At 42.1% G+C, this 23818-nt stretch overlaps 2 protein-coding genes across 2 annotated transcripts; one reads left to right on the top strand and one right to left on the bottom strand.

Moving 5' to 3' along the window:
* The first annotated feature begins 1550 nt into the window (after window positions 1-1550).
* On the top strand, window positions 1551-17736 carry tmem39a (transmembrane protein 39A). Its single transcript, XM_082534548.1, has 9 exons — window positions 1551-1855; window positions 7125-7338; window positions 9089-9311; window positions 9547-9630; window positions 9759-9913; window positions 10570-10927; window positions 11030-11217; window positions 11316-11436; window positions 14990-17736. The coding sequence occupies exons 2-9, from the start codon at window positions 7226-7228 to the stop codon at window positions 15227-15229; spliced, it is 1482 nt and encodes a 493-aa protein (XP_082390674.1). The 5' UTR covers window positions 1551-1855; window positions 7125-7225; the 3' UTR covers window positions 15230-17736.
* A 335-nt stretch (window positions 17737-18071) lies between these two features.
* LOC309707299 (serine protease 23-like) lies at window positions 18072-21311 on the bottom strand. The gene is made up of 2 exons (XM_082534569.1): window positions 20738-21311; window positions 18072-20034 (listed from the first exon to the last, which is right to left on the bottom strand). The coding sequence occupies exons 1-2, from the start codon at window positions 20764-20766 to the stop codon at window positions 18837-18839; spliced, it is 1227 nt and encodes a 408-aa protein (XP_082390695.1). The 5' UTR covers window positions 20767-21311; the 3' UTR covers window positions 18072-18836.
* Window positions 21312-23818: the final 2507 nt, after the last annotated feature.

Genomic DNA, 23818 nt, shown 5'->3' with positions numbered 1-23818 from the left:
ACACAAACAGCACTTCTGAATGCACTATCATTATCACTGTTTCAGCAGCATGCCCTAATGCAGCCACACAGTGGTTTCTCAAATACTGTTTATCACTTGATGCTCTTGTTGTACACTTACCAGCCAATTTACCAGTTACGTCTGGCTAGTAATGGGTTGAATCCCCTTGTGACTTCAGAGCTGACTTAAATCTTCATAGCATATATTCAGAAAGGAGCTAGAAACATTCCTCTGAGAGTTTGCTCCATACTGACATGACAGGATCACACAGTTGCTGCAGCTTTGTTAGCTGCTCATCTAAGATGAGACTCTTTTGTTCTACCCCCTCCAACAGGTGCTCTACTGGATTGAGATCTTTTGACTGTGAAGGAGTACAGATAACTCATTTTCATGTTCAGTAAACTAATTTCAGATGATTTGAACTTTGTGACATGACACGTTGTCCTGCTGCAAACAGCCATTAGAAGATTGGCATTGTGGGGTCATAAAAGAACGAACATGGTCACAAACAATACTCAGGCAAGCTGTAGTATTTAAACAATGCTGAGTCCAAGAGGTCCAAAGTGTGCCAAGAAAATATCCTACACCACTAGACCATTATTAGCCTGAAGCACTGATGCAAAGCAGAATGGATTTATGTTTCATGTTGTTTATGCTAAATTCTCCTAACATTTAGTTGTCTCTGCAGAAATTCAAAACAAAACAAAAACTTCAGACCAGGCAACAATTTTACAATCTTCTCTTGTCCAGTTTTGGTGAGCCTTAGTGAACTGTAGCCTCAATTACCTGTTCTTAGCTGACAGGGGTGGTACCAGGTGTGATCTTCTACTGCTGTGTACAGGCAGAAGACCACACCTGGTGATGCAGAGATGCTCTTCTGCATACCTTGGTTGGAACAACTGGCTCTTTCAACCATTGTTGTCTCCTCAAAGCAGTCTGGCCATTCTCCTCTGACATCAACAAGGCATTTTCACCCAGAGAACTGCTGGTCACTGGATATTTTCTCTTTTTTGAAACCACTCTCTGTAAACCCTTGAGATGTTTGTGTGGGCAAATCCCAGTAGATAAACAGTTTCTGAAATACTGCGCTAAAGAAATTGCACACACATACTTTTTAATGTTTTTTGCATAATTAATGTGGTGCCAGCAAAAAGACGTATTGTTCAAAGTCACTTAAATTACTTTCATTATGGTGAATATGAATTACATTCTTAGAAAGATATATTTAATCTCGATTTTTTTTTCTTTCTTTTTCTCTTTTGAAATTTTATCTTCAATCGCAATTCCATAATTTATTATGATTGTTATTTATGTATTTTACCATTGTAGGGCAGTAGGAGAGACAGCTGAATAGTTTGTCACTACAAACAACAGTATGGGCAGTAAAATCGTGTGCATGCAAAATGTTCTGATAGTACAGTACATGAGTGAAGTGCAGCATTGAGATGATCACTAAGAATAAAAGATGAAAAAACGATGCACTGACTCCAGATCAGCTTTTTTGGTAAGTTTTTTTTTTTTTAATCAAACTGCGACTGTGCAGCTTGCTTTAGTCGCGCGCTGATGACGACACGCGCAGAGGCGGTGCGGGTTTGCCACGTCGGTCTCTGTGCAACGCATTTACACTGTTGCTCTTCCAGCCCAGGGCTAACTTTTTGTGGCGTTTAGTGCTCTCACCCTGAGAAAAGGCGACCCCCCCGGTGTCGCCCTCGCCGCTGTAGCCCGTCGCCACAGCAGCTCAGTCCAGGGAATTGAAGCTGAAAGGCGGAGAAATGCTCGGTACTGCCCGGACTCGCCGCACAACTGACTGATGCATCCTCGTCCAGCTCAGCCGCCCGCATGTTGTCGATGTTTTGTGAGTAACGACGGCTTTTACACAGCTTTTAAACTGTCCACGTTTGCCACCGAGCTAAAAGCTATTGCCTGTGTCCGTTTTAGCGCTCTTTTTAAAGTGCGCTCCCAAGTTTCCGCAGTCTTAAAAAATGACAACGCCGCCTGATGTCATGATCCAGACGAGCAGCTTTCAGTGCACGTCTTAGCAAGTCTAACACCCCCCCCCACCCCCCAAGAAGAACAAAAAAATAAAAACCCAAAACACCGTCTCACAAAATGTTGTGCAGAGTGCAACAAAAGCATTTCACAATTATAAGGAGTCGCGCTTAAAGTAAGAAACACGTTGCACTTCCACAAAATTGCTAAACACCATCCTGCAATCCCTTCATTGTAGTTCATTTCTGTACGCCTCAGTTCCCGTTTTCACTTTTGGCTTCTTTTTTTTCGAGTTGTCATCTTGCGTCCCTGCGCTCTGTTTGAGTCGCGTGTGCGTGAGTTAACGTCGGTTTCCTGTTTGTACAGTCAGCTCCAGTGCTCGATATTGATGCCGCACAGTGGCCTGTGAGCAAGCTGTTTTATCTTTTCCATCATGTTTCACAAGCTCCATCAGCATAAAGGAAATGTTGGTATACATAGAGGCTGCTGCTTATCTGGCTCTGGTTTAATTTTCGTTTAGAAGTCTGTCACTGGTTGATGAGAAACTACGTTCTTGGTGTGTGTGTGTGTGTGTGTGTGTGTGTGTGTGTGTGTGTGTGTGTGTGTGTGTGTTTTAAGTCACTGGGTAATCATAAGAATCTATATAATGAGAGTGACAAGGATTTGAGTTGTAGCTACACTTCCTGGAGGTTTGTATGTTCTGTTGTTTGCAGCCCTGCAACAAGCAAACAAGAAAATAATGGGGGGAAAGTCTCAAGTGTCTCTTTTTATTGTAGGTTATCATTATTTTAGTTTTTAGTATGCGTTTCATGTTTTACGGTATATCTATAATGATGAGTGAACAGGCTCACACATATACCCAGCCTGTTTTCTACTCATAAATGCCACCATACCTTTGACAGAAGAAGGAAAAACAAAACGCTGAAACCCTCAGAATCATATGAATGCTCTCACTGGCCGCTTCATTAGGAACACCTGTTCAACTCCTTGTCGACAGAAATATCTAATCGCTCAGATATTTAATCAAAAAATCTAAGCAGTCCATCACAGGGTGGTAACTCTGCATTTAGTTGTGTAGATATGATCGAGACGACCTGCTGAAGTTCAAACCATCAGAATGAGGAACAAAGATGATGATGAAAGTAGCATGGTTGTGCCAGACAGTTTGGTCTGAGCAATGGAGAAACTGCTAATCTACTGGGATTTTCCCTCATAACCATCTCTATGGTTTACAGAAAATGGTCAGAAGAATAGAAACTTTCTAGTGAGTGGCAGTTTTCTTGTGAAAGATGCCAAGAGTGGAGAATGGCCAAACTGCTCTGAGCTTATAGGAAGGCAACAGTAACTTAAAAAAAATAGCTTGCTCCAACCAAGATGTGCAGAAGAGCATCTCTGAACACCTCCAACTTTGAAGCAGATGGGCTATGGTGGCAGAATACCACACTAGGTGCTGTTTCTGTCAACTGAAAACAGGAAACTGATGTGTAATGGTGTGTAGGGTATTTGCTTGCTGTACTTCGGGCCTTTTAGAACCAGCTGAGTATTGTTGCTGAACTTGTGTATGCCTTTATGATCACAGTTTGGCCATCTTCTGATCACATTGAGTTCACTGTGCACAAATGATCTCCACAGTCTCCAAATCTCAGTCCAGTTGAGCATCTTTGGAACGTAGTAGAAAGGAAGATTTGCGTTATGGATGTTCAGCAGACAAATCTGCAGCAGCTATGTGATGCTGGCATGTCAGTATGGATCAAAATCTGAATCTCTCATGCACCTTGTTCAATCTGTGCCATGAAGAATTATGTCAGTTGTGAAGGCAAAGGAGTGTCCAACCCAGTGCTAGTAAGGTGTACCTAATAAAGTGACTAGTAATCACGAGATAAAACGGCAGCAAATTCTTAAAAATCTGGAACTGACTACAAATTATTTAAATTATTAAGCTGTTAAAAGTGTCTTACATTGAATTCCCCTTTTCTTTTATAGAATATACGTGATGTTATTGCACTTTACTACATATAAATTGCTACTGTTGGTTAGTGTGAACGTCTCCATTAAGAATAGGTGAGTCTGAAAAGTATGATATGCGATATGACCGAAATCTCATATCCCGATATAAGAATTCTATCGTCCCGATAACAATAAAAATCACAAAAATGTAACATTTTCTGTAAATTCTGTGAATCTCGGGCAGCTCGACTTGCGTGAAGTGTTTCCAGCTGCGCGTCCTTTACCCGGAGTCGAGTGTTTTAACCGATGCATGAAACTATACATTTTTAGACATAAGTTGTAACGGCCACCGTTTTCTTTGTATTTATTACACGGCGTGCTGCGGGGAAAAGCCTGTTCTAACGTTTGAGTCTAAGGTTTATTTTTTAGCACCTGGCGGCTCTTTTTTAATTCTCATCTGTAAATAATCTGCTCTTTCACGTGATTCAGTTTATTTTGAAAAGTCTCAACAGGATCTTGAGCTTTATTGTGAAAGGTTTATGTGGAACATAATTCAAATATTTATTTAATATTTATAAAAATGAACCAGTTACAACTTTTTGTATGTGACCTGTTTACTGTTTTAAATGTGCCATAAACTGAATATCTGTAAGGCTACAACTCTTTGGTTGACATGACTTCAGAGATCTTGGAGATTTGTGGAAAACGGTTGCGAAATTGTTTTTAAAACACACACACTCGCGCACACATGCACTTTAAAAAAACCCAAAACAGACAAACAAAACAAAAAGTGACTCTTGCGTGCTCCCACTTCAGATTTTAATCCTTTAAATATGGAACCGTTTAAACTTTAAATTTAAAATAAGCTGTGTATCTGTGGACTTCTGTTTTATAAATGTGTGCTGCAGAGCATCAGCTAGCTGACCTATTACCACAGCTCATTGGGCACCTTGATAGAAAAAGCTCAGGTGTAATCAGTAACAGTCTGTGAATTAGGCCAGATATGAGTAAGCACGGGGACATTTGTTTGTGTTCTCTAAAGGAGCAGAGAGCAGGTTTTGTCTGGCAGGTTGTCATTTTCTGTGTATATCAGTCTCACTAAACACATTTGCACACACCCTCAGAGGTGTGTTAGCATTTGAATTCTTTGGCATGAAGACACTTAAAAATCCCTCTGTAAACGCCTCTGGGCATTTGTTTCCCAAAATCAGCGTAAGCATGCCCAACTGCTTACGTTCAGGTTTTCTTGTCTGTGCAGTCAGAGAGCAATGACGGGTCTTTTTGCCTTGCTTAACAGGGAGTTTGACAGGAGAGTGTAGCCTCTGAAAAGATAAAGGGGATCTCTGTGTCTATTTCTATAGCCGCTTTTACATAGACTGGAGATGAAATGGGCAGCATCTCAAAATTCGAATCGAGAAACTGCCCATGAACTGAGAAAAGTCAAGCGTGCAGCTGCCAAGATGCCACTTGCCACCAGTTTGGCCATATTTCAGAGCTGCAACATCACTGGAGTGCCCAAAAGCACAAGGTGTGCAATACTCAGAGACATGGCCAAGGTAAGAAAGGCTGAAAGACGACCACCACTGAACAAGACACACAAGCTGAAACGTCAAGACTGGGCCAAGAAATATCTCAAGACTGGTTTTTCTAAGGTTTTATGGACTGATGAAATGAGAGTGAGTCTTGATGGGCCAGATGGATGGGCCCGTGGCTGGATTGGTAAAGGGCAGAGAGCTCCAGTCCGACTCAGACGCCAGCAAGGTGGAGGTGGAGTACTGGTTTGGGCTAGTATCATCAAAGATGAGCTTGTGGGGCCTTTTCGGGTTGAGGATGGAGTCAAGCTCAACTCCCAGTCCTACTGCCAGTTTCTGGAAGACACCTTCTTCAAGCAGTGGTACAGGAAGAAGTCTGCATCCTTCAAGAAAAACATGATTTTCATGCAGGACAATGCTCCATCACACGCGTCCAAGTACTCCACAGCGTGGCTGGCAAGAAAGGGTATAAAAGAAGAAAAACTAATGACATGGCCACCTTGTTCACCTGATCTGAACCCCATTGAGAACCTGTGGTCCATCATCAAATGTGAGATTTACAAGGAGGGAAAACAGTACACCTCTCTGAACAGTGTCTGGGAGGCTGTGGTTGCTGCTGCACGCAATGTTGATGGTGAACAGATCAAAACACTGACAGAATCCATGGATGGCAGGCTTTTGAGTGTCCTTGCAAAGAAAGGTGGCTATATTGGTCGCTGATTTGTTTTTGTTTTGTTTTTGAATGTCAGAGATGTATATTTGTGAATGTGGAGATGTTATATTGGTTTCACTGGTAAAAATAAATAATTGAAATGGGTATATATTTGTTTTTTGTTAAGTTGCCTAATAATTATGCACAGTAATAGTCACCTGCACACACAGATATCCCCCTAAAATAGCTAAAACTAAAAACAAACTAAAAAATACTTCCAAAAACATTCAGCTTTGCTGTTAATGAGTTTTTTGGGTTCATTGAGAACATGGTTGTTGTTCAATAATAACATTATTCCTCAAAAATACAACTTGCCTAATAATTCTGCACTCCCTGTAAGTCTTAACCTCTGTTTTACTGTTTGGGTTTTTTTGGGGTTTTTTTTATCATTCAATAAAAAAATTGTGAGCTCATTTGAGTGGCTATAGTTTGTGGTGGAACTTTCACTGTGTTGTAATCGAAAGTGTGTCAGATAATTTGTCTGTTCCATTTCTGTCATTGAAATAAGGTTGTGAGTTAAAAGAGCAGCTAGAAACTGTCCTCACAACATTCCAACGAAATTCTGCTTATTGTAGATAAGATGGCTCAGAGGACCTGTAAGTGTTTTATATGTGAATGAAGACAACCTTGTTTATTATCCCTCTTAGGTTTTAACAGATTATTTCAAGTATAGTTCAAATGTGATTGACATTACATAGTAGTGTGCTAGTTGTATCAAACACAGCAGCTTTGACAAGCTTGTAAACTCTTGTTGAAGTTGCCTTTCATTCTGAAAACAGTTACATACAATTAAAACGATTTAACAAAAAAAATGACAAAGCTCCGTTCTCGCTGAGTAGAGGGCTTTGGGTTTTTGTCAGTTCAGTTTGAATGGTGTGCTGCGGGTTTTTCATAATCTGTCTTGTCTTATGAAACGTTGTCTTCTTTTCTGGTTTGGTTCACAGTGGCCTGGCAGTACATGGTGGCTCACTGAGGAGGAAGGGGGAAGTCCCAGTGGCTTTTGGTTGGTGGGCTCTGCCCTTGGTTGCCACAGTAATAGGCGACCATGCCAGGGGGTCGCAGGGGTCCCAGCAGACAGCAGCTAAGTCGCTCCGCTCTGCCGTCCCTGCAGACTCTGGTCGGAGGAAACGTCGGGAATGGTACAGGCCTCAGGAACAGGTATGTACACAGAGAGCCTCTCAGTGCTGTCAAGATGCAGTAATAAAGAGGTTTTGATTCATTAATGCATTTAAAGCAGGAATGGACTGATTGAGAAATTCTGAGCCACAATATAGAACTTCTTTTTTCTTGTATTATGTCAACTTTCTGTGTGAGGTGAAAGTCAGAAATCTTGATGATACATGATTCATGTGTCATCAAGATTTCTGAATCATTTTCATCTAAATGAGACATTTACTATGAATCATCACACTCTTTTAACCTGTGATGCACATGAACATTGGCCACTGACAGCTTCTTTACAAGACCACTAAAGAATAATTTTGAAGGTCAAATTTCGATTCAGAAATTCACTGCAACTGTTATTTTTGTATGTTTGCTATTATTGTGCTTTGAGCAAAACATTTGTTGTAATGTAGACAAACCAACGATCAACTTATAGGATCTTGGATTGTTGCCCCCCGACTAGGGATGGGTATTGATAAGATTTTCACGATTCCGATTCCATTTATGATTCTGTTTAACGATTCGATTCTTTATCGATTCTTTTTAAAAAGGAGAACACTAAGGTCGATTAGCCTAGAACTTTGTATCTTTGAACAAGATAGAAAATTAGGAGTAACATGGCCTTACAAACCCAACAGTGAGATCTTAAGAGATCCACAGCCTACTGCTCTTCAATGGGGTGTCACAGGGTCCCCAGGAAAAAAAATTGTAAATGTAAAATAATAAAATAAATATTCTTCTGTAGCAATAACAAAGTATAACATAAATTATTTGTAGCAATTATACAAGAATATCCAGTAATGTCCCTGCCTACGATTAAACACATTCACTTACCAAAAATCGGGGCATCTACTGTGGCAAATGGGTGCAAGCGTTTTATCACAAACTTAGTCACTGCTCGGTGACATTCATCTATCCTGGCCTGAAAGGAGACGCTACCGGTAGACTGCAGCGACAACTGCCAGCATCTGAGCCAGCCAGACTCTGTCTGTGTCTCTCATCATGGTCACCTAAATGCACAGTAATGGCAGGTTTTGTAATAAGGCAGATCGCGCTAACATAATATGCACTGTTAGTTGATTATTTACCTGCCGCATTAACGGGAGAGGACGTGCAAACGTTACCGCTGCTGCTGGGTTGAGATTCACGAGTCCGGAGCGGAATTAAAAACACGACATTCATTTAAAGTTGTCGTGTGTTTTGTGAGCAAATGCTTTTGCATATTCGTCGTGTTTCCTCCCTTAAATGAAATCTCTACTTTTGAAGTATTGCAAGTTGTCCTGTTGTCACCCGTTCTCGTAAAGTATAACCAAACTTTTGAGCGTTTGAGCCGCTTAGGCGCCGTGTTTCCTGCCAGGTAAATGACGCTCCGCAACGGGTGACGTCATTCGGGGCGACTGGAATCGATAAGGGAATCGTTTGCAAAAATGGCAAACAATTCCAAGGAATTGAAACAGTGGGAACCGGTTCTCAACAAGAACCGGTTTTCGATACCCATCCCTACCCCCGACTAGTTGGTGATCACAAGGAGGTTACAAGGAATGAGTTCACCTGGCTGCAGCCAAAAAAAACAACCACTTGTTGCCAGGGTGTTGTAGACTAGTCTCCACATCCCACTTTGTTTGCATACACACCTTGCAGTAGGTGTCACATTTTTAATCACACACCCAGATGTGTTTGAGTATTTATATTTCTCTCTCTCTCCTTGTGTTGCGTGCTTTCTTTTTTCTCTTTTTCCCTCCAGGAGCAGTAACACGCTGGGTCTATCTGCTCCACCCATCTCAGCCCTCATTACTCCGGAGCCAGTGCGTCACTCGAGGATCCCCGAGCTGCCATTGGACAGCAGTCTGCTGTTTGAGTTCCTGCTTTTTCTCTATTTGCTGGTGGCCTTGTTTGTCCAGTACATAAACATCTACAGGACAGTGTGGTGGTACCCATACAGCCACCCTGCTGCCTCTACCTCACTCGTAAGAACACATAACACACTCTTTTCCCACCAGTTCCCTCAGTAGTCCTAAAAAATAGGTCATCATTTCAGTTTTCTGTTATCACAGTTTTAAAACTGTAAGTAAAACTGCATCAATATGTTGCTGTCTTTCCCCAACTCATAACATGCGACTTTCTTATTAAGAGGTTTAATTTAATAAGCAACAATTTCTCTGTGGAGAAACAAACCCCTATCTTTTTATCTTCCCACAACAGAACTTTCATTTAATGGACTACCACCTGGCTATCTTCATCACAGTAATGCTGGCCAGGAGGCTCGTTTGGACAATTGTTTCTGAGGTAAACACAGATTCGATCTCTGTAAGCAGTCAGCAAGCACACTGTAGGGACCTGATCCCTCATGATGTCAGTGTGGCTGCCGTGCTCTCTCTCATAACGGCGTGTTGTTCTGCTTCTGTCTCGCCCAGGTGTCTCAGTGCAGCGGGGGGTCTCTGCTGCGCTACGTGCTTCTAATCGCAGCTCGACTCAGCCTGCTGACCCTGTGCGGCTGGGTGCTGTGCTGGACGCTGGTCAACCTCTACAAGGAAAACTCTGTTCTTAACCTCCTCTTCCTGGGATATCCGTGAGTGTTTGGTCCACTTCACTCTCTAAAGGCCAGTCTACCACTGAATAATTTGTCTCAAAGCAAAGTATTTCTAAGTGTTTTGAATTATCTGGAGTGAAGCAGTCAAAGTCTGCTATCAGAGGCGCAATGCATGCAAATTGTAAAAAATGGGGATAATTTTTATATTTGGAATAAGAGTCAGTAGCTTTATAAGAAATAACAGAAACTGGGCTGTGCAGCTCCTGAATGAAGTATTGTAAAAAATGTGCACAGGTTGTGTGGTGATCTGATAAGCGCTTTATCTGAAGTGCTTCCCACAAATGGTTGCCACAACTGTCAAATGAACCTCTGTCAGCAGGACTTAAATTGTCTTTTTTTCCTGCTTGCTTTGGCATCAAATTCTAAAAGACATTTTTCTGATTGGACTGTGTAAAAGTAAAAACCTTGCTCGCATACACGGTTTATGGCTGCAGCAGTGGGAAAAAATCCTAAACTTAAAAGCATTGGAAAAGGAATAATTTGGCTACTATACATTTTCTAGCCATTAACCAGATATTTTTAAAGGAAGTGGTTCAGATAGCTGTAAGTTTATGTAGACATTGTATTTACCATCTCATCCTCATCTGAAGGTAAAAAAAATGCTTTTGTGTCATTTATTTATTTTTCATCCCCAGATTCGGTGTTTATGTCCCACTCTGCTGTTTCCATCAAGAGGGAGGGAAAAGCCAGGTGGCACCAGCCGATTGTGATTACACAGCTGACCACCAGCAGACCGACCTAACAGAAACCCCCTTCTTCCGACCACGCGACTTCCTCTTCCTATTACGAGAGAACCTCAGAGAGCAGTTTTCCAGCCCCCCACACACGCCCACACACACCTGCCCGCCACCCACACACTCTCACACACCAGAGCTGATTCGAGCAGAGGTGGAGGAGCTGAAGAGCGACTTCAACCGGCGAATCAAGGAAGTGCTTTTCAACTCGCTCTTCAGCGCTTACTACGTAGCCTTTCTGCCCCTCTGCTTCGTTGAGGTGGGTGTTTCACTTGCGTCTCTTTCTCTGTCATAAATTCCCGACCTTTCGCGTTGCGTAGGGTTGCTTCTGGTTTCTTACTCGTTCTTCTTACTCCTACAGAGCACCCAGTACTATGACATGCGGTGGTCATGTGAGCATCTCATCATGGTGTGGATCAATGCATTCGTGATGCTGATGAGCCAGCTGCTGCCCCCCAGTTACTGCGACCTGCTTCATCGCTCGGCGGCTCACCTCGGCCGCTGGCAGAAGCTGGAGCACGGCTCATACAGTAACGCACCTCAACACATGTGAGTGGCCCAGTGTGCGCACACTCTGGTGTACTTAGACAAGTTTAGAAATGTCTATTTAATAGGTTATGTATAACTGTGGTGTTAATGTTTTGCAGGTGGTCAGAAAGCACCATTTGGCCTCAGGGGGTGTTAGTACGACATAGTCGAAGTCTGTATAAGGCGGTCGGTCCCTATAATGTGGCTCTCCCCTCTGATGTTTCCCATGCAAGATTTTATGTGAGTACCTGTGAATTTCCCATATTAACTACACTGATGTTCACCATTTTTCAGTTTATAGTTTTGGTCCTTATTCCCTTCTGATCTCTAATAAAATGTTTTTCAAATGTGTTCAGAAATGAGGAAAAAACAAACAAAAAACATCAGCTGTGGTGGAACTGCCTTCCTTATTATGTAGTCACTGCTCTGTGCTGTTCAGCAGTGTCCCTCTTGCAGCAGTATTTGATTACTTGCAAGCATTAGAAGAGTACTAGCTTATCGCCACTGAAGGCAGGTTTAGGTACAGACACACCCAAGCCTATTCATGATTCCTGGGAAACCTCCTCCCTCCAACTCAGGCGTGTTTACGTTTGATTATGAAAATTCAGTTGCAGAGTGTCACCAAGAGGTGGCGCTTTCCTCACAAAAACTTTGACTTGTGTTGATTTCTTGTACAAAACTTCATGTTATAGATCAAAGAGAAGATCTGAAATTGGTTCAACTCTAATTTTTCAGTTATTGTTTGCTTGGTGATTAATTTTTGCAGTCTTCTGTTTGATCTGTGATTATGATCAACATTCAGCAGGTTAGTCTAGTGTTAACTCGGTCAATGTCTTTTAGGAGAAACTGGTATGTATAACGTTTTCAGCTCCAGTGAATTCAAGCACTTTATTTACACGTTGCCAAGGTAAATTACCGTGTTGGAGCTATTTTCTGTGTATTTGTGTGAGCGTGAACGGACCTTAATTCTGATCAGCTGATTGGGCTTTGTGTTTTTGTGTGGGCAGTGATGATGTGTTTGGAAATAAGAGTACTCATAAACTAAGCACAACCTCATGCTGCCTTTATTGAAACGGGACATTAGAGCTTTACCAATTAAAATGAGATTTTTACTACTTGTTTCTGCCGAGTGGACGAAATTAGAATTGTGTTTGTTTTTGCTGTTGAAACCAACAATTTCTCCTGAGGAGATGCCGTGTTCTCACAATTGTCCTGAATTTAAGAGCGATATTCTAAAAACTGTTTGTTTAATACAGTAGACCTGAATAAATTATAATGACAAACTCTTTTAGTCAATCCATCAGGTAGAAATGACTTGTGCCACATTTTAAGTTGCATAAAACAAACAATAGAGACGGTATTACATGTATTTTTATTTTTGGGGGTTTTAACAGACTTTTGCACTTAGTTGGAAAAAAAAAAAAGATCATTAACACAAAATACTGGATTCAAGGACAAAACAGGACGGGAAAACCGGAAAGCAGCAATCTCTCCTCTTTGAAGTCGTCCCACTGTTCCAGAAAATACAAATCACTGCTTTGGAGAAAATCATAAGATGTTATATAAGAGGCCCATATAGCGTGTTGGGATCATGGTATGAATCAGGGGTCAGCAACCTTTAACACCCAAAGAGCCATTTGGACCCGGTTTCCACGCAAAAGAAAACACTGGGAGCCGCAAATACTTTTTGACATCTAAAATGAAGATAACACCGTATATATTGTTTTTTTACCTTTATGCTTTGTGTGAACAACTAAAGTGTGTTGCTTATGAAATCCATGAAGTGCTTCAGAGAAAATTACATCCTATTTATGTAATTAACACATTTTGAACTTTTACAGAAATATAACAAAAGGAAAACTGAACTAAAATGATCCAGCAAAGACGATATATCTGTTGTGAGCCACCACCCTTATATATAAGGGTGGTGGCTCACAACAGATATATCGTCTTTGGGCTTTTCGAGGCTTGACCTGACTTTTAAAAAATAATTGGCAAAAAATGCACCATGCTGCTAAAAAAATGAAAAATAGATATTTGCAAAATTCTGATTAAATATGTATTTTACCTGGTTAATGTGTGTAGCAGGGCGTGGTCTGCAGCGCCGCTGCAGGGGAGGCGGAAGCACCGGAGTGGCACCCGCAATCATGCCTCGCCGTCTTTACATCTGTGCTGTTGTGTTGGTGTGTGTCGGGCTGTGAGCTGAAAAGCTACAGCCGGCTGTAAGCGTCAGCAACCGTGTGTGAAAAGTGGTCAATAAAGAGATGCTGAAAAGCATGTTCATGCAAACATCGTCGGGTGTGCCCTGACTTCTGGTCCCGAACCTCTGTGCACAGTGTCTGCAAATCGGGGCTTTCATCTTTACGCAGGACTGTAAGCTGTCATCTGTGAGGCGCGAGCGGTGTTTGTTTTTAACATAGTCCACGGTGGAGAACAGCTGCTGACATAATGTGGATCCGAAGATCCATAATTGGCCTACCTGGGGTTGAAAGTCTCGAAAAATGCATGCCGTTTTGGCGGGTACACCGGCTTCCGCGAGTGTGACGCTTATTTTGAGCGATGAAAAAATAATAGAATGTAATTTTATTATTTTATTTCAATATCACAATAATCTTCGAATTTAGAACTTAAGTTAAAAAAGAACTAACATAAATAAAATACACTTCAGCTAAATACTTCTAATTTATTTTCCCAAACCACGCGGAGCCGCAGTATAAGGACTAAAGAGCCGCAGGTTACCGAGCCCTGGTATGAATGTTTGGGCTGGGGTTTGAAAATCAAGCTGTTTGAATGGTTCAGACAGAAGGGTCCACAGTAACACTAATGATGGTTTGGGCTCTTACCTGTCAGCAAAAACAAGATTTGACATCACTGCTGCGTCCATCATGTAGCTCTTCACTGAGTCTGCACCCCAGATGTTTAGAACAGAGCTCCACGTGGCCCATGTCTAAACACAAACTACTGCAACAAGTGAATAAAGTGAGTAAAGTACGAGTTTCCTCAGAGGCTAATGCACTGTGTTCAGACTGCCGGTACAGAAGCGCTGATGTCTGGCACTTCTCACTCAGTGATAGAGTTGAGCTAGCATCTTTACTTCTCGCTGACTCTGAAGCCGAGCTTCAAAAAATCATCAGCCTGTGGTCAAGCACAGCGGCAAAATTTGTGTGGCTGCTCAACCACAGATATTGTCTTTAAACAGATATTGGAGAAGAAAAACATGCAGTAAGATGTGATCTTTAATGGGATTCCCTGAAACAGCTGGATTCACACATCGGTGAAGTGATTAGGAAGCTGCTCGGCGGCTGGTTGTGCCCAACATTTCTGTGTATTTATTTACCGCCGCCCCCTCTGAGTGTCCTGGCTGTCTCCCACAGTCCACAGCAGGTCAAGTTGTCTGCCACACTAACCTGCTAAGTGTCCATACATGTGTACTCTATTCAGTCTTTTTTTGTTTTGTTTTGTTTTTGCTTTCCCACCCCACAAAGCTATAGCCAATCCTGGGCACTTTGACAGAAACCCACACTCTCTCACATTCACATAAGCAGCCAGTTTAAATTTAACAGTTAACCTTCCTGTCTTTGGAGTGTGGGAGGAAACCTGTGCAGGCACGGTGTTAACAGGGGAACTCCAACCAGAAAGGCTCCAGTCCATCAGCAGGTTTCCAGAACTTTCTTGCTGTGAGGCAGCAGCGCTAACCACTGCACATATTGAATTTTTTATTTTATTTTATTTTTTTAATCTATGACACTCTGTCATTTTTTCCCCCCGTTCTTTGTGTCTGTTTGGCTTCCAGTTCCTGTTCCACAAGCCGCTGCGGATCTTGAACCTGCTGATCTGGATCGAGTCCAGCGTGGTTTTGTACCAGTTATACTCTCTGCTGCGCTCTGAGCGCTGGAACCACACATTGTCTCTGGGCCTTATTCTCTTCTGCAACTACTATGTCCTCTTCAAACTACTCCGAGACCGCATCGTGCTGGGCAAAGCCTATTCCTACCCTCTGTCCTCCAACAGTTTGGGGCTCAAGTCACAGTAAAGACTACACGGCGAGACCTCTCCTACAAACTCTGGACGCGGAGGCGAGACAGATGGAGGCCTGATGGAAGTGGAAGGCGCTTGGAGATTAAGGGACTCATAATTGTGTTTTGATACGGTTCAATTTTTAATGCAGTGTTTATATATAGACCTATTTAAAAGAATATTTTTATTTTGTATACTATTTCGAGTTACACCGGGCATTACCACGCTCATGTCATTAGCATGTTGTGTTATGTTGTTGCTAGGTGACAGGGAAGTCAGGGAATGCCAGGAAGTGACTTTTCACCAAAGATATTTTAAGTGCAGGCGGCCAATGACGGCGCAGACTTTGCCTTTGACAGTCTGTTAAAACAGGCGTTCGATTCAGAGCAGAGGGAGGTTTCATGCTTGGGTCCTGATTGTCCTTTATTCTGCTTCAGTCTTAAATCTGGAACCAGTCGTTTCTGGGGGCATCAGCACGATTCCTTCATTTCAGTATTGGTGCAGCTCTTTGTCTCTAAAAGGAATAATTTGGGATTTTTGGGAAATGTGCTTATTGTCTTTTGATCAAAGTTAGACACTCAATCTGTTAACATTAGCAAATGCAAGAAAAATGGCTAGTCTGACAAATGTTTACCGTACCTTTTCATACCTGGGAGTCAAATCCTGCTGTTCTGCTACAAGTCTCTGCCATCACAAAGATGCACATTAGTAGACTGCTTGTGTTTTGTCCTCCCCCTTTTGTTTTTATTTACTTGGGGATTGGCCATTTTTCATGATTTGGGTTAAATGTCCCTTTGCAAAGTTAGCTCTCTAAAGAAAAGCAACACTTAAAGGTTCCTAGTGTGTTTAAATTTAAACACCAAGGGCTCCTGTACAGGCGTCCGTGTTAGATATATCACTGTTTCCACTGCTGCAACCTCTGTAGTGACCCTAAAGGACTCTTTTTGTTTATATCTCTGAGATGGCTTTAACATAATGGCAGAATCTGATTCCCTGTGTGTGAAACCTTTTTTTTATTTTTTTTATATTTATTTATTTAATTGAAACAAAAGTCAAAGGGTAAAAATAAATCTGTCCAGTCGGTACATGTGAAACATGTTCATATTAATGAACTTTAGGGGGTCATTGTAGGTAATTTTAGTGATTTTTGGTTTGTGCAGGATTGGCTGTTCCACTGTATAAATACTTAAACCTACGCTAAAAAGTCAGCTGAAGCTACTATCGAGGCAAGAGTGTGATATGAATCTTATTATCTAAATGTAAAAGGATGAGAACATTTCCTAAGAGTAAGTATTCCTTTAAGCAAAGTCTCAGTCTGTTATTTTTTTACTCAAAGTCCAATAAACTGTTCATGCAAACTGACTCGAGAGCAGTCTGGAAGAAAAACACAGTTGGTACTCCAATCCGCGGCCTCCGCAGACAATGCCGTGTTCTTCTCATTCAGCTTCTAACCACGTTTTCACAGTTAGTATCTGCTTGCTTCGTATCACTGGCTAACTGGAGGGTGGAGTAACAGCACCAGTCTCGCAACAACCTCACAAGCGTCAGACAAAATCTTTTGTCTGGCATCGTTAAACTCACTGCGCACTCATGAAAGTCCAAGTACAGTATTTAAAGTGAGAAAGGCTGCTGCTGTGAGAGGGTGATGCCTGAGCACACTTTCACACACTGAAATCTGGCTACAATACACCATGTTACTTAATGTTCACCCAGTCACTTGAATGTTTCAAGTATGATGGGATATAGGACTGTATCACATCAGGTCTGTGTCTGTTGTGGACTGGAACATCCTTCATCCTCACCCTTGACCCACTGCAAATAAGTCACTGTCACCATGCTCTCATTTAGGTTTGAACGCAGAGGGTGTTTAATAGTGACACTTCAGTGGGGACTGAATGCGTAATCGCAGGGTGTGGAAAGACAGCCACTTCATGTATTCTCAGTTACCGGAATGGTGTTACAAACAGGTTGCCTTGTTGCATTGTTGTTGCCTTTCTGTGTAGCTACACTTTGCGATCATCACCTTACCCGTCAGTAGTTTTGCCTTTATGTTCCTCCACCTCTCCATCACCAGCGTCCGTCTGCAGCCAGTGCGTAACTTCAGGCAGTATTAAACTTTAGTTTGACAAAGTGGATTTTTTTTCCCCACATTGCTACCTTTGAGATGAACCAGTGTACATGTGGAGCACACAGGTTTGACAGATCCTCTAATTCACATGTCATACATGTTCTAGTTTGTCTGCAAACGTCTCTCCTTTCTTTGGTGCTTATACTTTGTGGTCACTTTACACTTGAATGTAGCAAAGTCTTGCAGCTGAATTGTGCTGTTGATGTGAATCGGTATTTTTTTATTTTTTTTCTTTCTTTCTCCGTGCTGTTGCCTTCAGTTGAGCGCCATTGCTGAAATGAGTTTTGAATGGCTCTCATCTTTTAATTTGCCCAGGGCAATTCTGAAATGACACAATTTAACTCTAACTCCCGCTTCTGTGGAGAGTCTGCTTTGAATAAAAGCTGAAGAATTGAGATATGAATAGATTCTAAATTTATTACTGCTCTACCCTCTCGATTTTAGTCAACTTGTTGCTCATTTACTTCAAATGGTTTTAAAAAAACATGACATATCCACGTTTCCACATTCAGAGTCAGTGATGAACCCGTTGAGTATGTCAGTGCTGGAGAAGTCAAAGGAGCTGGTCCTCATATTTCGGCTTTTTACAGTGTTCAGGTTCCCCACAGCATTTCTGATTTTTTTTTTTTTTTTTTTTTTGAAATTGGAAATAAAAACTTGTCGAACCAACGTTGTGTTTGTTTTAATTTGTCTTGTGAGCAGACTGGGAAAAAAATAGAAGACACTTGCCTTATTTCAAAGCATATATTTCATTAAATCTGACAGATTTCTGGTTTCTTCAGAAACGTCACAAATAAGTAAAAAGTGCTTATGTAGGCCTAAACTAACTTGGGATGCCATCATGTTCATGTGGACACCTGCAGTGTTCTTATGTGGCCAGCAGATGGCGCTTGGCAATAAACAACACTCCACAAACTGCTTCATTTACCAAGTAATCTGCAGACTTGCAAAAGTCCTGAAATATCAACACCTGCAAAACGCTTCCACCCCGCCTCCCACTGTAAATAAAGCATGCTATGCTTGTAGATAACTACTGTTTCCACTGAGAGGTTTGGAAGGAAACAGTTGGCAACTTTGGTAGCTGACTTGTACATTCATTCACAAATATAAATTTCAGTAGAGAAAACAGTGCAATCTTTAGTATTAGCTCAGTTAAAATGCTGCAGTGTCTAGATAAACAGTTTCTCTGGTCCCACCCCATCAGTCCATGTTTCAGATTAAATGAGTCCAAATAAAACTTGGTTATCCTGATAAATGTTCTAAAAGGGAGAAAAATACTTTCTTGATATCAAAAACTAAGCAAAGGCACAAATTAAAGTGGCCCATTTGTCATGTCATTACTGGATCTGAGTCTCGTCTGCGTGTAGATATTGGCATATTTATGTTAACATATCAGTGCTGTGGGCAGTGGGGTTGAAAAGTGTGGCTCCTGTTATGCCAAAGGGATTTGTGGCTGTGGTTTTACACCCCTTGTGTGGTCCTCATGTTTTTGTTTTCACCCCTCCCTACAGTCCATGAAGTTTCCTTTTATCCAGTAGCAGATCTGAGCATATTTCAGAGGCGTGATTCTCACTGCTACATTAAATTCCTGGGACGCACCTTGTCGCTCCACCCACTGATGCCCGGAAAACACACCTATCACCTTCCGCTCCCAGCGTCGACCAGCCCACATCCGCGCGTAGACTCCCGAGCCGCTAGCCCCGGGTTGAGCGTCGCAGTGCTGGTACAACAGGTCTGAAGTCTCCTCGCCGGCACGACAGAACCGATACACCAGCTGTCCTGGCCGGTCGTTATCGAATCCTGAGAAGTGGACTCGGCGACCAGGCAGTCCCTGAGCGGGGGGGCTGACTCCCAGCTTCATGTGGCGCCGTTTGTGGGGTTTCTTGAGTTCAAGCAAAGCATAGTCATAGTCCATTCCTATGTCATTAGCATTCCCTTTTATCCAGCCTTTGGGAACATGGGTGCGCTTGGCTCTGATCCACTGGAACTTCATTATGTCACTGGTAGGTGGTGCGTAGGGACTCGGACCTCCTTCAACATGGTTGGTGAAGTTGGAGAGAAGGTGGAAGGAAGACTGTTGTGTGTCTCGTTGCTTAGGTTTTAAAAAGCCAACCCGGAGCCTCTGAGCTCCTTTCACATAGTTTTTACCATCGTGAACACAATGAGCAGCTGTGAGAACATGACGGTCTCCCACCAGTGTACCAGAACACCCAGTGGACAGTTTGACAGCCACTGAGAATGGATATTTAAGCAAGAAGTCCTGCCCAGCAATGCTAAATCGCCCATCGTGGCCAAAGATCTGGCGCTTTCTTCTGACATGTGACCTCTCAGCCTTGCCTGAGGACCCAGTTAAGTAGGCTGGGGTCGTGTTAGAGTTGGGGTTGTAGCCATAGATCCTAATGGCAGTCTCAGTGAGCCGACCATTAGAGTGGAGAGTCTCATATGCCAGGAGACTCCGCAGGTCCCAGTAGCTTGGATGAGGGGCCTTCTTGTGGCATTCGGGGTCACAGGTTGAGGTGACGTCCAAGCGGGCCTGAGACAGAAAATGAGGGGCCGGCCGAGCCTCCGTGTGCTGGGGGATGACCACAGGGATACGCTGGAGGACCCACTGAGGGTGAGAGGAGGAGGAGGAGGATGATGAGGAAAACGGGAAAACAGGTAGAAGAAAAAGGAGAACGAGGAGGCCGGTCAACCTGCGGAGAAGAGGCAGGAGAGGTGAGTGAACAGCAGCACTGAAAAGATCAGTGACCGGACGTTCGGACCCCTCAGCAAACATAACTAAAAAACAACATCTAGAATGCATTTCACTACAGCCGGGAGAGTTTCTTTTTTTTCAACTTGAAGAATTTTTAACTTCACTGAAATCTGGCAGCCACAATCTTCCACTTTAAAAAATGCAGCCGATACCACGAACAAGGGCAAAGATCAGGCGTACTATGCTCGGATGGAAAATTCCCAAAGTGGCCTGAGGGATTGGCTTAAGCCTGCCAGAGTGGTGGAATAACAATAACAGTGTTACTGCACTAAATACAAGCTCTGTTACTTGTAAATAGGTTAGGGTGACAAAAGCCTTAATTTTGTATTTTAAACACGCTCAGACTTTTCTCTGCCCCCCGTCAGATCAACTACTTGATACACTGCTGTCAGGAACGGTAATAGAAAAAAAAATTCCATATCTGACTCTTGGATTAAAAAAAATCTTATTTTTTTAACTCATAAAATCAGAAGGCTAAATATCTATTTTCAGCACTGGTTTTCTAATTGCCGGCGGTAATTCTTCTTTACAGGTTTATTTCGTTATTTTACAACCTCGCCCTAAGGAGATTTTTCACGGTTCACACCCAGCCCCCCTACCCTCCTATAAACTGGGTGAAACCTGCCATAGAGGTTGCTTACCGGGGGAGCTCCGCCCGGGAGCGAGGCATTGTCAGGAGTCTCTGCAGGTGAGCTGTTGGCTGAACACCGACAGAGGGGCAAAACGCCTCAAACTAGAGCAGACTGCGCCCTCGATGGAAGCTGTGAAGCGGTGAAGAACTCCTGCTGCGAAAGCAAACCAGCTCTTCTCTCAGCTCTTCACTCAGGGACTGCAGACCTCAGCTGCTGAGCCGTGAATCCAAAAAGGAGTCGACAGCGGACGCGTTGAATCATCGCTGCTGCTGATGCTATAGGAGGAGGGGCAGGTCTCCTGCCTGCCTGTCTGGAGTCAAGCAGTCACATCCGATGCGGATGGAGTGTAACCACCCGGTCACGTGACTTTTTCTATCACAGGTGCTGGTTACCGTTACGAACTTTCTGCTGCGCGTATAATCAAATCCAAAAAAGCGTGTGTGCTGTATTTTTGTATCACACGCCGTTTCTGCATCTGGATTCAATATAATCAATAGTTCGATTTTATTCTGTAGAATTTCTGGCAGCGATGATCAAACAGAGAAAAAGACAGACAGTCTGTGACACAATGACATTTTCAGAAAGAAACCCACCAACATGAAACACGCACGTGCTCCGAAAGAGAAAATCGTGGACCCTTTAAAACAAGATGCAAAGAATTAGCAATTAAAATGTTTCTGATCAATAACTGCTTATGAGGAAAACTATCTGGCAAATAAGTGCAATGCTGTTGAAATGATAAAGATCTCAAAATGCAAACTGCTGCTGAAGATGGTCTGCTAAAGAGACTGTAGAGTTTTGCCTACTTCAGCAGGTGTGCAGTTGAGATCACCTCAAGAGTTTGAACTTTAATCACACTAAAGATTTTTTTATTACACTTTATTACACATTTTATTAAAAATGAATCTATCTATTCCCCTCATTCACTTATATTTTTTTGCTTTTGGTGTTGAGACCATCTGTCGTGCAACATCTATCGTGGTGCCTACAGAGTAATGTCTGATATCTAAATGTAAAGTCATGTGCATGGTTGCAATTCTATCACGTCGGTAAAATCTGGCCACAGGCAAACTCACTACACTTAGGTTTATAATTTGCTGAACAAAGACACCGTTTCTTTTTTTTTGTTTTGATGCAGACGTTGATTCAAAGTACTGAATTTAGAGCTTTTCGCTGTCATTTTAAATTTGAGCTCCAAAGTGATGAGTGAGGCCAAAATAAATCTGTAAGATAGCAGAAACTTTAGGAGTGGCTGGATCAACAATCTGGTGCATTGTTAAAAAGAAGGAATGCACTGACCAGCTCAGCAACACCAAAAATGCCTGAAAAGACACAGAAGACATCTGAAGTGCATCATGATAGAATTACTTCCTTGGCTAAGAAAAGCAACTTCAAAACATCTAACAAAGCCAAGAGCACTCTGTGGGAGGAAGGTGTGATTGTGAAGGTGAAGAGATGCCTTTATGAGTGGAAATGTGCAAAACCATTTAGAGTTTACCAGAAAGCGTCTAAAAGAGCCAGTGCAGTTCTGGAAAAGAAAAATAAACTTCCCCACAGATGAAACCAAGATGAAACTATCACATTACCTGTCAAACATGTGGAGGTAATTTCACAGCTGCCAGTGGACGTGAGTCAGTGGTTAATGATGATGTGGCCGCTGCTTCAACCAGCAGATTGAATTGTGTGATGCAGTTGTTTAATCTCTGCTCTGATTCAGCCACATGATGAAAACCTGATCACAGTGAAAATGGATAATGAACCAAATATATACCACAAAAGCAACCCAAGAGTTTCTTAAGGGGAAGAAATGATATTCTTCTCTTATTGACTGAAAATTACTTTCATCCAACTATCAAAAAATCCCACATTTTAAATGATGTTACATTAGCTCATTAATTGAACCTCTAAAAAAGTATAAATGTATAAAAATGGCTTTAATTTTTAAACACTCAATGCAAAAGATTTGTGAAATCTCTTAAAATCAAAACTGAAAGCCTGCACTTTCAATAAAAACACATTGATTGTTTGGTTTAAAAGCAATCTGGGTGATGTACAGGGGCAACCCCCCCCCCCCCCCCCCAATTAAGCAATTATGCAAACTTATCCACTTTGTAGAAGAAGTAGAACTTATATTTGTGCTAATACTCATCAAATACTACTAATGAAAACATTAAACTTGGCCCACCTGAACCAAGTCGCATGTCATAAAGAGACAGAGAGATGGAAAACTTGCAGAGAGGACTATGACAGAGGAAACTGAAGAGTGTATGTTTGTTGGTGTTTGAGAGAAAAAACTGAGATACTGCGCATACCTCAACAGACTCACACAAACACTGACCCACATCCATTGTTTAGCTAGGACAACACGACCAGATTCCTTCTCCTCTCTTCTTTCCTGTATCAAACTCAAGTACATCCACAAACACTTGTCAAAAGCCTCATTAGATAACTATGTAACACGCATACATCAGTGTTTTGCCTAAACAAACTCTCCGACATGTTGAACTGCGGCGATCAATCTCGTGACTTTTGGCAACAGCCAGCTTCGGGGAAAGGTGTTTATTTCACAATAAAAGTCACGTTTCACATCTTGCAGCTGTGATTTTTTTATTCTTTTTTTTCTCCGTGAAAAGCTTACATTTACTGTATGTTTATAAGCCTCCTTCCATTGTCACTGATGACTCAGAGGAATGAATCTAGTGGGAAGAAACTGCTCCTGATGCAAATGTTGGAAGCCTGCTTGACATTTAAACCACCCATGCTGAATGTGCAAGCTGTTAGTACATGTTATGACTTCATTTGGAGTGAGAGCCACCAGAAAGACTTGGAGAAAGAAAGAACATAACTAGAGGGTAAATGGTGGGATTAGTGCTTCTCTAACCAACCTCCACCCATCCCTGTCTGTTGTGCAGAGCCTTCACAGATAAACTTTGTAATTAAAATCAGTCAGAACTCATTTGTGTTAGTCATGAGAGTGAGGTTAGTTTCTGTTTCTGGAGCCACAGGGGCAAAAAAAAAATGTGAACAACAAAAAAAGACCTCAGAACCTCACCTTTTATTTTCCATATAAACTCATCCTCTTTTTCTTCT

Source organism: Aulonocara stuartgranti (genome assembly GCF_965226115.1).
Source record: "Aulonocara stuartgranti genome assembly, chromosome: 1".
In the NCBI taxonomy this organism is placed as follows: Eukaryota; Metazoa; Chordata; class Actinopteri; order Cichliformes; family Cichlidae; genus Aulonocara; species Aulonocara stuartgranti.
Note: the sequence above shows the minus strand (reverse complement) of the source record. Positions and strands in the feature narration are given on the sequence as shown.